The 13,490-nt window shown below is 34.5% G+C and overlaps 1 protein-coding gene across 3 annotated transcripts; it reads right to left on the reverse strand.

Annotated features, from left to right (window-relative positions):
• Window positions 1-1,183: 1,183 nt before the first annotated feature.
• On the reverse strand, window positions 1,184-10,984 carry LOC114307230 (protein arginine N-methyltransferase PRMT10). 3 transcript variants are annotated; one of them, XM_028252627.2, is made up of 8 exons: window positions 10,626-10,984; window positions 9,861-10,053; window positions 9,622-9,727; window positions 8,339-8,528; window positions 4,485-4,670; window positions 4,294-4,377; window positions 2,834-3,043; window positions 1,184-1,533 (listed from the first exon to the last, which is right to left on the reverse strand). In XM_028252627.2, exons 1-7 carry the CDS (start codon window positions 10,827-10,829, stop codon window positions 2,867-2,869), a joined length of 1,140 nt encoding a protein of 379 aa, XP_028108428.2. In that variant the 5' UTR covers window positions 10,830-10,984; the 3' UTR covers window positions 1,184-1,533; window positions 2,834-2,866. The 3 variants fall into 3 exon arrangements, with proteins under 3 accessions (XP_028108428.2, XP_028108427.2, XP_028108429.2); XM_028252626.2 differs by having other exon boundaries at window positions 9,861-10,104; window positions 10,626-10,922; XM_028252628.2 differs by having other exon boundaries at window positions 9,861-10,100; window positions 10,626-10,914.
• Window positions 10,985-13,490: the final 2,506 nt, after the last annotated feature.

Consider the following 13,490-nt stretch of genomic DNA (forward strand, 5'->3'; position numbering starts at 1 on the left):
ATAGTTAAAGCATGGTGACCACCAAGGATGCATTGAAATGGCCACACAGCTCATAGATACATTAATTGCAAAGCAAAGCACACACTGACTCACTCTAATAACCCGAATACAGATATGGATTCAAATTACCTCATGTCAGATTTTTCATAATCTAATCGGATGTTTAAATTATTTTATAATCTGATTAGATTCGGATTATGCCAAACCGCTGATAGGCCTAAGAGTAACTCTTAAGTATATGCTAATTAGCAAATTAGAATATTTGTGAGAAGTGTACTGGCCCTCCATTGGACTTACTTTAACATAATAATGGTGCAGTGTAGAATATTGAGGGGTGCATAGAGGAGGAAGAAATTCAATTCCTCTAGCTTTGGCACCAAAAATCAGATCACGAATACTTCAATAGAATGAAAAAATGATTATTGGTCAGCCACTCAAGCTGAAATCACTTTCACAAATTAAGTAGGAATTTAATCTTCACACCCCCAGGTTGGAATGTGAACCATTTTAGAGTACCCAAAAAAAAAAAAAGTTCAAAATATATAAAATTTTCTTATCGTTATTATAAATTCCTAACTAAACCAAACTCTCCAATAACAATAATATAGTAGGTAATAATTGCCCTCCATACCACTATCCTCCATACTCCTCCATACTATATTTATTGATCCTATTCTAAGTCCACAAGGATTATCTAAACTGTTCATCTCAATGAAGGCTATCCATGCAAAAAATTTCATCAAACATCAATAGGCTTGTGATCAAATTACATTTTCTTTTCTTTATTAAAATAGACAACAACTATGAGTTTAAACTTCAACCATTTATTTTATAAAATTAAATGCAATTTGTTCATCCATTCATCGATATCTCATGAAGCTAATTTTTTGCATAGATAGTCTTCACTATGAGGTTTACAAGATGAACGGTTCAGATCATAGTTGTGAGCTTAGAATGGAGCCAACAAAATAAAATATAAAAGAGTATGGAGGATAGTGGTATACAGGACCCAACTCCCTTGCCACACTATCATTGTGGGTCAAAAATTGTGAGTAACAATTCTCAATTCTCAAATGCTTTACTATATGTACATGAGCAAACTAGCTTTGCAATTGAGCAGGGTAATACTACAATTACTAAAGACAACCTAAGATAAAGATCAATTGAATTCAAGTATCCACTATAACTAGAATGGAACATTCTGTATTTCGGTGTGATAAAAATGTTTTGAGGAGATCAGCAAACAATTGCTATAATTCATATATTTCTTATACATAAAATTTGTCACACCCCTTGCCATTCCTTTTGAAAAAAGAAATCCCTATAAGCACACTGAAATCAAAATTCTCAATAAATTAACAAGATAGTTTCTTGTTTTAGCACATTACAAAAAGACAAAGGGAAAAGGGAAAAATAAAAAGCAGAGTAGAACAAAACAGCTCAAAAATTGATGCAGATACTCCCAGAAATAATTAACCCGAGGATGCAGTCAGCACAATAACTTACTGGGTATCTGTCCCTCACATTCAGGCACTGAAACATAGCAAAGACTTGATCAGAGAGATGAAACCATGCCCGTAAATTGAATTAAATAAAATTGACTAAATAAACAAATTATATCAATAAATAAAAAAACGAAAAAGAAAACAAACCCTAGGCCATCAGAAAATAACACATTCACTAGCAAGCCTATTTGATAAAAATACAAAAATAAAAGAGAAAAGCGGAAGGGCACACGAAAAATGGTGCATTTAACACATATACCTACAATAAACTAAGTAGTTCTTGCAACGTATCCACTACAATAAACTACGCTAAGAATGCTTGATTGCGTTGGAAAGTTTGAAAGGCAGTAAATATATACCTCACACGACAGAACCGTAACAATTACGATGTCAGACCCGTAACAATTACGATGTCAGACCTACGAATGCAATTTCCCGACAAGAAAAGAAAAATAATACAACTGTTGCAACCTAAGAAGCACAGGCACCAACACAACAGATACCGACACAAATTTCTCTCAGAAAATGCAAACATGTGAGGGATGTCCAAATTATAGTAATACATATTTATGTCATATATATACATGAATATTTCATTCAAAAATGATAAAAATACAACATAACATTAATTTCTAAAGTTTAAAGGATGGGGGATTAATATGTATAAATCTGTAGTACTTTCATCATTAGATCTCAAGTTATTTTGTTCAACCTCCTAATATATTTCATGTGTCTCAACGATGAAGACACGTGTCCCCCAATGCAAGTGTGTAAAGCATGTCATAGAAGTGTTCTATGCTTCTTAGGTTGCAACCTTTCACTACAAAGTGGAAGAGGGCCCTTTAGCAGTGGATCCTTCACCTTCCCTTGTTCCTTCTGTCCAACTACAGTGGTCAAGAATCATGCTGCAGGTTTAAATGCAAAATTTTCTCAACTGTATATCTTGTAATTTGTAAACACTGATAGAGGCCCAAAAACTGACCATAACTGACCCGATTCAATTGGGTTTCTCAGTTAACTCAAATTTAACCAGAAACAAATTGGTTGTGTTAGGCTTAGAAGATCTAGAACGTGATCAACCATAAGTTGTTATTGAAGGCAGCAATCTGGAAGATAGCGAGAGTTCATGGTGAAACTAGTGACCCAGCAACAAACACAAGCTAGTTCAGGGCTGAATGCTATGAATTGCAAGCTTTATTAATATGTGATTGAAAGGTTCTTGAAGGCATAGGAACGACAGCGAATCATGGTAGTAAAACCTCCTAGCAAATAAACATATGCACACCATGTATTGTATATATAATAATCAAGGTGCTAAAAAGGCGTACCAGTATACTTGCTAACGATATCTAATTTCTTCCTCACTCTATGTAGAATTTATTTCTGAATGGTGGAAGCAGTGTGCCAGCAGACTTTTTTATCTCATAACTGAGCTCAACCTCCATCAACCGATGGTTTTCTTTGGATCTATCCATTGAGAAATTAATGTTCAACTCATCACCTTCACTAACAGATATAGGAGGATGCAAGAGAAACACCTGCACATAACACGAGAGAAAATGTTGGAACAAAACCAGATCAATGACAAGCATGCAAGAAATCAGCACTAAAAGATGAATCAACATAGCAACAGCATTTCACTACATGACACATGCACAGATTAATAGCTGTTAAAGCTCATCACCACAGGAGTGTCTAGGCATTGGAGGGCGGTGTTGAGAGTGGCACTGCCACTGTGGACTTCAATGAGGTCAGAAATAACTGGAGTAGCAGAAGTGGAATAAAGAATTAGTTAGGCACAGAATCAGTTTGAAGTAGAGGAAGAGTTTGATTGTGGAAGAAGTGGTTTGGTTCATTGGGTTGAGACTTCTAAATGGGAGCCAACAAAGAATTAGAATGATGGTAGGATCAACTGAAACCTCCCTGGATGAATAGGCTGGTTTGGGGTGGGGGTGTAGCAGCCGCAGCCTGTAGTGACAGCTCCTAGACGTCCTTAGTGACAATGGTGGATGGAGCATGTTCAACAATCGATTTCTTTGAAGCCATGATCGCGAATGCCACTCACCGGTGGAATTGTCACTGTAGATTAGATTAAAGAAATTTCATCGAATAAGTAGCAAAGCACATCAGAGGCACCAGAGATTATAGTGTTTGAGGGAGAGAAATGGAGCAGTCCAACAGAGAATCTGAAGGTAAACGGTGCGCTGTCCAACAGAGAATCTAGAGGTAAACGGCATGCCAGCATACTACCTCTCAGCCAAGGTTAAGAGGTACATGGTGCAAGTCCCATGAGAAGTAATCACTAGGTGTGGCCTAAACTCGACTCCCACGGTTCACAAATACTTGACACTTGAGGGGTATCAAATGGCATCCTCATGGCCAAGCTTTGGACCAAAGCACTAATTGTTGTAGTCGGTCCTCTTAGGCTCACTCGGTGTGACCTAACACGTGTCTCTAGTATTTCTGACACATAGAGGTCTATAAATATGATGGCATGTAAATAACACGTAACCACCTACATGTTCATGACATGTGGCAGGTGCACAAGTACATACAATAGCCAATTAACCCCATTAGTTTTGCAAGAGGTCACACTAATTGCTGATTGTGCCGCAAATACAATGGCAAGACATTTTAACTGTAATTATTATGCTAGTTACCACAAATGATGCAACAAAGGATTCTTGTATTGAAATTCCACTTCGCAAGCACTGAAATCTTATTCAGACTTCAACTAAATCATTGCAAATACAAGGCAGAAAATAATTCGTAGGTTAGTGTTACAAACCTGCTGGCCCCAATGTGTGCTGTAATCTTCACTAGGAGCAGTCGTCAACTCAATTTCCTGTTGAGCTGGATTCTCTTTACTTCCCTAGGGCACCAAAACAAGATGTATAAAGTAAATTTTAAAGTTAGTACTCAGATGCCAGAGATTTATTCCATGCCATAACAATGAGGGACACTGAAGATAGAACTCACTCGGAAATGGACATCAAACCACCCAGAAAACCCACAAAGCCTCGTTTCCTCTGAAGATATTGATGATAAAATGCTTGCTCTTAGATTCAGGATGTCGTTTACTGTTGCCGTTAAACAATCGATATCCTTTATAATGGCAGCTGTTCCTATAACTTGATTAGGATGAAGGTTGTTCCACAGTGATGTCTAAAAAAATTTAATAGCACAATCTTTAGGATGCGTAAGGGGACATGTCATTCAGAAGCAATAATAAACAAATAAATAATTTTTAATAATAATTTTAAAAAGCCATCAATTTTAGCAGATAAAATACATAATTACCATGGGTGCCAAGGCCATACTTATTACAGAGCAGCAGTATGATCAACAATAATTTTAAAAAACTACCAATTTTAGCAGATAAAATACAAAATTACCATTGGTGCCAAGACCATAATTATTACGCAAAAGTAGTACGATCAACAATAGTTTAGGTTTATATACTCGAAAGAACTGAAATAATCCATTTTTTGTTTCATAGATTAAACTCAAGTTCTCAGCAAATGAAGAATGTAATAGTAAGCCAAGGTTTTAAAAAGCAGCTGCAACCATTACGTAACGCCATTACATAACAGTTGTGGCGGTTACCGTCACCCATTACGACCGATATAGCTATGTGATAGAAATTCACAACTATAATGGCCGTCACCGTTACGTAACGGTTGTGGTAGTTACCGTCACCCATTATAGCCACTATAGCGGTATAACAGAAATTCACAACTGTAACAGCCGCCACTGTTACGTAAAGGCCATAATGGCTGTTACACTACCGCGATAGCACAGTCACGGCTGTTATGACCGTTACGCCTCTATTTTTAAATTTTTTTTTATAAATTTTGTATATAATGCTATTTTCTCTTTTTATTTTCTAGTTACATAGAACTTAAGTAAAAATCTTATCTATACATGTTTTGAATGTCCAGTCTTCAAGTTCTACAAGATTTCATTTGTTTTTCACTTAATTATATTTGAATATTAATTTGTATCCAAGGTTTTAAATAACAGTGGCAGTTACCGTAACAGTAATGATAGCGTTGACGCGATTGCAGGGTGTAACGGTTGTACCATAACGGTGGCGGAAACCGGAACCGTAAATTTTTTAGTTCTTCGCATAATTTTGAAAAAACATACTGATACGCATGTTTTTATTTCAGAATCACATTTAGTAGTTGTTTGGAATGTGCTATATAAATGCACTTTTTGACTTTTTAGTTAAAAAAGTAGAGAAAAAAAAATATATGTTTGGGATAACTTTTTCACTTTTTACAAAAAGATGTACAATAAAATATTGTAGTAAAATCAAAATGACCATTTTATCCTTTTCACTTTTTGACTTTTTGGGTAGTTGAATTCAAAAGGCAAAATAATAATTTTACCCTAGTGGCTTCCACAAGCTACCCTTGAATAGTATTTTTAGATTTTTTGATAACTTTTTGACTTTTTGACTTTTTTAACTTATCCCAAACAAGGCCTTAGTGAGATTCAAAATGATTTTTAATATTTTTGTTTAGTTTTAAAACATGATCCAATATATATATATATATATATATTAATTTTTATATTAGTTTTATGTCGTTATGGAGAATTTTCCTATTATTGGATTTATCTAATTTTCTTGACTTTATTAATTACACTATGAATAACTTCAAATTTGTTAAGAAAACAACGAAATATGTTTAATATTAAAAAATAATAGTCTCATAAACATAAGTTCAAAATACAAAATGTCAATATAATAACATAAAAGTACATAATAAGAAATCTAAATTTTGTTCAATAAATTTAACATAAGATACATAGATATAAATAAATATTCAAATATAATAATGTGAAAAATAAATGAAATCTTGTAGAACTTGAAGACTAGACAATCAAAACATGTATAGATAAGATTTTTACTTAAGTTCTATGTAACTAGAAAATAAAAGGAGAAAATAGCATCATATAAAAAATTTATAAAAAAAAAAAATTAAAAGTAGAAGCGTAACAGGCGTAACAGTAGTTTAATGGCCGTTACAGCCTTTACGCAACGGTGGCGGCTGTTACAGTTATAAATTTCTGTCACACCATTATAATGGCCGTAATAGGTGGCAATAACCACTAATACCGTTACATAATGGCATTACGCAAAGGTTGCAGCCACTTTTTAAAAGCCTGATAAGGTAGCTTGGTTTGGAAACACAATGGAGAGAATTTCTTTAAAAACATGTGAATATCATTATGCTAGAAAATCCATATGAAGGACTAAATGATTGGAAGACTTTTTATTTGATGGTAGCATACAGCCTTAAATACGTGGCGACTAACAAATAAATGAAATCCACAACATGAGCAGGTTAAAACCAAGAAATAAGGATAAATTACACTCATCTACCCTAAGATTTGACAAAATTACAATTAGCCCCACGGGTTTGATATAATTACACCAACCTCCCTTTTAGAAAGATTAAATCTATCAAAACTAATGGAGATGGTGAGCAAACACATAATTAAACAAAGGTAAATATACATTTTACTAGAAAAGACACGGCAAAATTATTTTTTAATACACATGACTCACAAATTACTAATGAAAAATGACCTAAGTGCCATATGAATTAAAACCTCAAGGCAGGTTTGTGTAATTCTGTCAAAAATGTGGAACTAACTGTATTTTCTCTAAATCTCAGGGGAGGTGAGTGTAATTTACCCAAGAAATAATTCAAAGTACAGAAAGATTTAAAATGAGAAATAAATAAATAAAGGTAAAAAAGGGTTGGTTTGACGATTTCTACCAAGCAAGTTGAAGAGACTACTTCAATTCTCCAAAACACATACAAAGCTTACAATACTTATGTAACTCTTCAAAATATACATCAATTATTGTAAACCATGATGCAAAGGTAAAACAGCTCAGGCATTAGTGGGTTTGACAGTGGTAAACATTATGAACACATTGACATAACATGTGTATTGTACAATATACATGTAAATCCACTAGGTAAATGTGAAAACACATCGTCATAAAATTTCAACTGTTTATTGAAACCACTGATCTATATTCAGAAAAAGAAAATGATGACAAGGACTACCTGCTAAGAAACTAAGAAAAAAGTAGGCAGCAAGTACTCTAGTAGGTAAGTTAGAGAAAACGCCACCACACGCTATGTTAATAAAGGTATAACTGCCAAAAAAAAAAAAAAAATTGTGAAGCAAAGTCCCACATCGCCCAAGTACTAAAGTAATATTAAACATATAAGCATGAGGGCACCCTCACCTCAATAGCTAGCTTTTAGGGTTGAGTTTTACCCAAGACCGTGTCATATACCACCTCGACAACAAATGGGAAAAAATGTAACATGGAAAACTATGAATTAACTACAAAATTTTAATCCACTTTCAAGACTATGGTGGAAAAAAATGAGGGAAGGAACATCATCTAAATAACCACTAATAAGTAAAAGTGCCTATTTTGATAGCTTAATCAAGAAACCAACTCACTACCCATTGTGCCACTAAATATTCACTAATAAAATGTCAAATAAGTCCCATGTCACTCGTGACCTCAACAAGATGTGCGCAATGCAATGGTAGGAACATACTAATGTTTTATCAATGCAGTAAACAAGCACAGAAAACTAGCATCTAATACTTGAAAATGCAGTATAACTAACATAGCAATGGTCTCCAACAAATCCAAATCCATTTCAGCAGCCAAAAGAACATACAAAGGAAGAAACTAACAATCTACAGAGCATTACTGACCGAAACACTATAATGATCAATAATTACTTCACAAAATTTACAGTTAGAACCTGCTGAAATGTGGCACTCACCTGTAAATAGTATTTTTTCTGCTCTTCAGCGAAAGGCTTCGTTAGAACACTCATATCAACACCATAATAAGTTTTAGTCTGGTCCAAAAAATAAAACCAATCATCCATGGATCCTTCATAGTCACTCATTTTTTGATTCACCAATCCAGACCTGATGGGTGCCAACCACATACGAGCATTGCTGGGGTACCTGCAAAATGAAAGATCATTCAATCAACTGAGAAAAAATTACATTAATCAAAAAATTGTCCAATGATAATCCGCCATCCTAATTATTAAAAGCGTGTCATTTGGTACCGGCTCTGCAGGAGCAATTTAAAGTTGTGTTTTCTTCTTATCATACCACTTTTAATATAAGCATATAAATATCAAAAATTATTAGTTCTGGGAATCTTCCTTGTAGGTGCTCACTCTAATTTTAAATAGCATCCAAATTTTACAACAATCACATTCAATAACCACATCCAATTCATGGCCAAATTTTACCATACTGTTGCCAATTTGGACCAAAGACTAATTTCCGGGTCTCACATGTCAGTCCAATCATATATTTATACTCCATCTCCATGTCTCATCCTTGTGTTCTCGATAAAGCTTGGTACATCATAATATTTGTTTGTTGTCCCAACCATTCTTGTTAATTCTGCTAATTTATTAGAATAAGCCAATCTCATAAGTTCATAACCCTGCAAACTCATATATTTAACCAATTCAACCTGGTACGGTTATATGAGGATGTCCTCTTCAATCTACCCCTCCTTATAAACAATTCAAAGAAGAAATATCTAAAATGGTTACTGTTGGTAATATGTTTCCCACCAATTTTAATATCTGCATTTTGACTTTCTATCTCATTCATAGTCATCTCCAACTATGGTACACCAATTTAAAATCCAAACTTACCACTCACACTCACTAAGTTCATCAATCAATCTATGTCTTCTACAAGAAACACATTCAATGGGATCTTATAGGTGAAATCTCAAAGATGCATAAGCAAAGGCTTTAAAAAAGACATTTGTTTGCCTGTGGTAATTTACATGTACGTTCAAAAACAGTAGTATACTAGCAACAAGTTGGATATTTGTCCGTTAGGAAACAAAATCTCCATTCAAATTGTAGTTGAGCTCTATGAGGCAATCCATCTCAAAATTTGTAAACAACCCAAGCAATAATAAAAGAGAACTAAAATAGAAGAAGGGGTAATTCAAATTGACGAAACTAAATCTGGGACACTAAACCAAGGAAAACAAGTAAACACATCAATTTGTGGAAGTACTTACATAACCCCAGTTGGCTTCAACCAGCGGTCACGTGCACAAATCACAGAATCAAACATGGATTCACGAAGAAGAAAATATCCCATCCACTCAGAGATAATTACATCAACTGCCCATCAAACACTTTCAATTTTTAGAATAAACACCACAAAAAGGGCATGAAATTTAAATGCAAATTAGAACATTAAATATATTGTCAAGTGTGAAAGGTATATTCAATATTGGAAATTACAAGTTGTGACCTTTCTCTGGCAGGGTAACATCTTCCATTGAACCCTCGATCACTTCAACCACATCTTGAAGGTTATTCGCTTTCACAAGCTCACGTGCATGTTCCGACATCTTTGTTGCTTCCACTGCATAGACTTTTCTAGCACCAGCTTGCCCTGCCCAGATTGCAAGAATTCCACTCCCAGTTCCTACATCTAACACAGTCTTTCTCCACCGATTCACCAATTTAGTCCCAAACAGTTCAAACACAACTTCCTCACAAAAACCAAAATGACCCACAATCAAGAAAATATGTGTGTGCATGAACCCTTGAAAGTGTTCACATATATATAAGCATAAAAGTGTTGAAAATTTAAAGCCTTTCTATTAATTCCCTGAGCTCACAAGGTTCCCAATTCCTGTCTGGTATCTATTTTGTTAACGATTCCAGCAGCATGCATATACACAATATGTATATATTAACAAGTGAGGCTTTGGTTGGTTGCAGAGAAAATGTAGAGAAACAGAAAATAAAAAATAAAAACCCAAAAAAAACAAGAACATGAATTTAACTTAACAAGTAAGCCTTTGGTTGGTTGCTGAGAAAATATAGGGGGGAAATTTTTTAAACAAGAACATTTAAACTAAAATCATTTAAGATGTGAGAATGATTTTTCATAACTCAGAAAAGAAGAGAAAATAAGACAAAGGTCTAAAATTTCACATATCTATTTTCCTCAAAGTTTCTCGGCAACCAAACATACTGATTAGAGAGAGAGAGAGAAAAAGAGAGTCACCTTTCCATGGAAGTGATGTTTGTTCTCAAAAACAGCATTGTAATAAGCTTCCATGCGAACTCTATCACAGAGCATCTCTTTCTGGTGATAGAGCAAGGCGTAAGTGCAGAAATAATTTGCAAAATCAACGCCCTTGTCGACCGAACTACTTCCATTACTGGTGCCGGTGCGATCGCCGGCGACGCCGTTGGCCGAGCTTCTCATGCTGGAGTGGAGAGAGACTGTGCCTTGAGAAGAAGAGGATAGAGACTTGGCAAAAACTAATTTGGGGGCTGCAAGATTTTAGGGTTTGGTATTATTAACTCCAAATTTTTAAATAGTACTCCCACCATTCAAACAATATTAATTTGATTGGTAATATTAAAATGGGAAATCTTAACTCTTAATAGTTGAACTTATTATTTAATAAGTGAGTAATATTAAAAATTTTATCAAATATTTTATATATATATGTAGAATTCTCACAATGTGAATCTCGTCTGGGTCACACACCTAGGTCAGCATTTGATATAATTTTTAAGGTCTTTAGCATATTTGTTAATAAATCTTACGATAATTAATGATATTTTCATCAAATATTATTAAAAAATATATTATTAATTGTTAATTTTCAACAATAGTTTGAAAATTTTGTTACAAAAAATATCATTAATTATAAGTTTTATCAATAATTTTAAAAAATGTCGCAAAAAAGTCACTAATTTTTAATTTTTAATGATAGTTTAAAAATTTTGCCACATAAAAATGTCGATAATTATAAGTTTTAACGATAATTTATAAAAATCGTAACAAAAAGAATTACTAATTGTTAATTTTTAACAACATATGCAAAAAATGTTACAAAAATTTACTTTTAGCAATGATTGCACTATGACTTATTTTGAATAAGACTCGATAAAATTTAACTATTATGACTTATTGATAGTTTATTCAAATTCTATTTGCACACCATCATTTGTTCTAATACACATCATTTGATCCTTATTTGTTCAGTTTACACCACACATAAATTGAATATTTCAATTTTGTCTCAACACACATCACTAATTTCTAAATAATACTAACTTACCCTTGTCTTCTTCTGCAAACCCTAACCTTTATGACTGACCTCTAGCCATCGGTTGCCAACGATCACCCTTACCCAGCACTCTCCTTAAGTCATCGCCCTTTTCGCCCCCCTCTCGCTTCCTATCGCAGCCTCCATCATGTACCTTATCTTTCTTCTTTTTTTTCTTTACTTCCGATCATTGTCAACAAACACAACTGCCACGATCTACTTTCCCAGCCAAAATCACAAAGCCAGTGGCCCCTCATTGCCGTGATGCACTATCGCCGTAACCCTTATTCATCGTGAGCCCTAACTCCCAAAGAGAGATTTGCCATCACATACACAAGAGAGAGAGAGAGAGAGAGAGTGATGAACAAATATTCGTCATTGATCCACAACGAGACAAATCTAGGGTTTCAGCCAATGATAAGGAAGAAGAAGAAAAAGAATAAGGAAAAGACAAAGTAGAATAAGGTGGGAGGCGCTATGGGGCTTGAGAATGAAGGTGTAGTCGCAAGAAGAATGAGAAGGGTGGCAAGGGTTAGAAAGAGAGTAACACTGGCACCAATGCCAATTCAGAGCCGAAAGAGCGTAGGTTGCAGGGTGGCTGCTGGTAGTGTATGTGTTCATGAGAAATTAGGTTTATAATTTTGTCTAAAAAAGTAATTTAACTGAGGGACATAATTGTAATAAAAATTTTGAGAAATGGTGGGTATTAAGCGGGAGATTCTATTTTCACACATCAAATGTTCTTTGTGTACATCATTTCTCAAAGCACACACTTAATGAATTTCAAATCTCATTTTTACTTAATACACAACTTATTCTACCAAAAATGCCCCCATCTCTTTCCTTCTCCACACCATCGTTACCACCATCCGATCGTCCCTAATTACCACCTCTAGCTGCCGTCTTTCTCTATCATTGCAGTCCGATCTCTACCACCAACGACCGATAACAAACCCGACCACCATTACTAACAGAGAGGGAGATATGAAAAACCCATATCAAACAACAAAAAGAACTACAGAAGACTACGATACCAGACGAAGAACAAGGAGGAGGAGAAGACGAAGATGAAGAATTCAATGAAGTTAATGACGACAATGGTGGTGCTGAAGGTGAAGTTGGTGGTGAGGAGAGGAAGCAACTCAATAAGTAACTGCCAATTGAAGCTCGATTCAAAGTTTCTCAATCTAAAACCCTAGCTACTACTTCGTCTGAGAATAATCTCCCTTCCGAATTTGATACTTTCTTTCACATACTCTCATCTCTCTATATATATGTGTGTGTGTGTGTGTGAAGCTGACAGTAAAGAAAAATGATTTGATAGAGGTGCCAATGCATTATGCTCTTCTACGGCCGCTGGAGTCTGCTGAATCCAAGATTTGAACTGTACCTAATCTTATCTTCTACTCAATTGAGTTTCTCATTTCAATTATGTTTGATGTATCCTTGGATTCTGTTTTGCATGAATTGGTGAACTTTGTGATTGTGATCTTTACCGGCGACTTCGATAACTTGGGTTTCTATTGGAAAGATGATGATATTTTGGTATTTTATTTTAGGACAAAAATATAATATAAAAAAAAGATTTATTAAGTGTGTGGACTAAGATAATTTTGTGTGTGGAAATAGAATTTCTTGTATTAAGCAAATGAGTAGTGTGTAAATAGAATTACCCTATTAATATATAGGGTAAATTACAAACATACCCATAAGGTTTACTTAAAATATGAAATACTCTTATAGTTCTGAAAATTACATCTCATCCTTGAAATTTCTAATTTCATAACAAATGTCCCATTTTATTAATA

The sequence above is a fragment of the Camellia sinensis genome, chromosome 13 (genome assembly GCF_055761805.1).
Source record: "Camellia sinensis isolate YWXY chromosome 13, ASM5576180v1, whole genome shotgun sequence".
Taxonomy (NCBI): domain Eukaryota; kingdom Viridiplantae; phylum Streptophyta; class Magnoliopsida; order Ericales; family Theaceae; genus Camellia; species Camellia sinensis.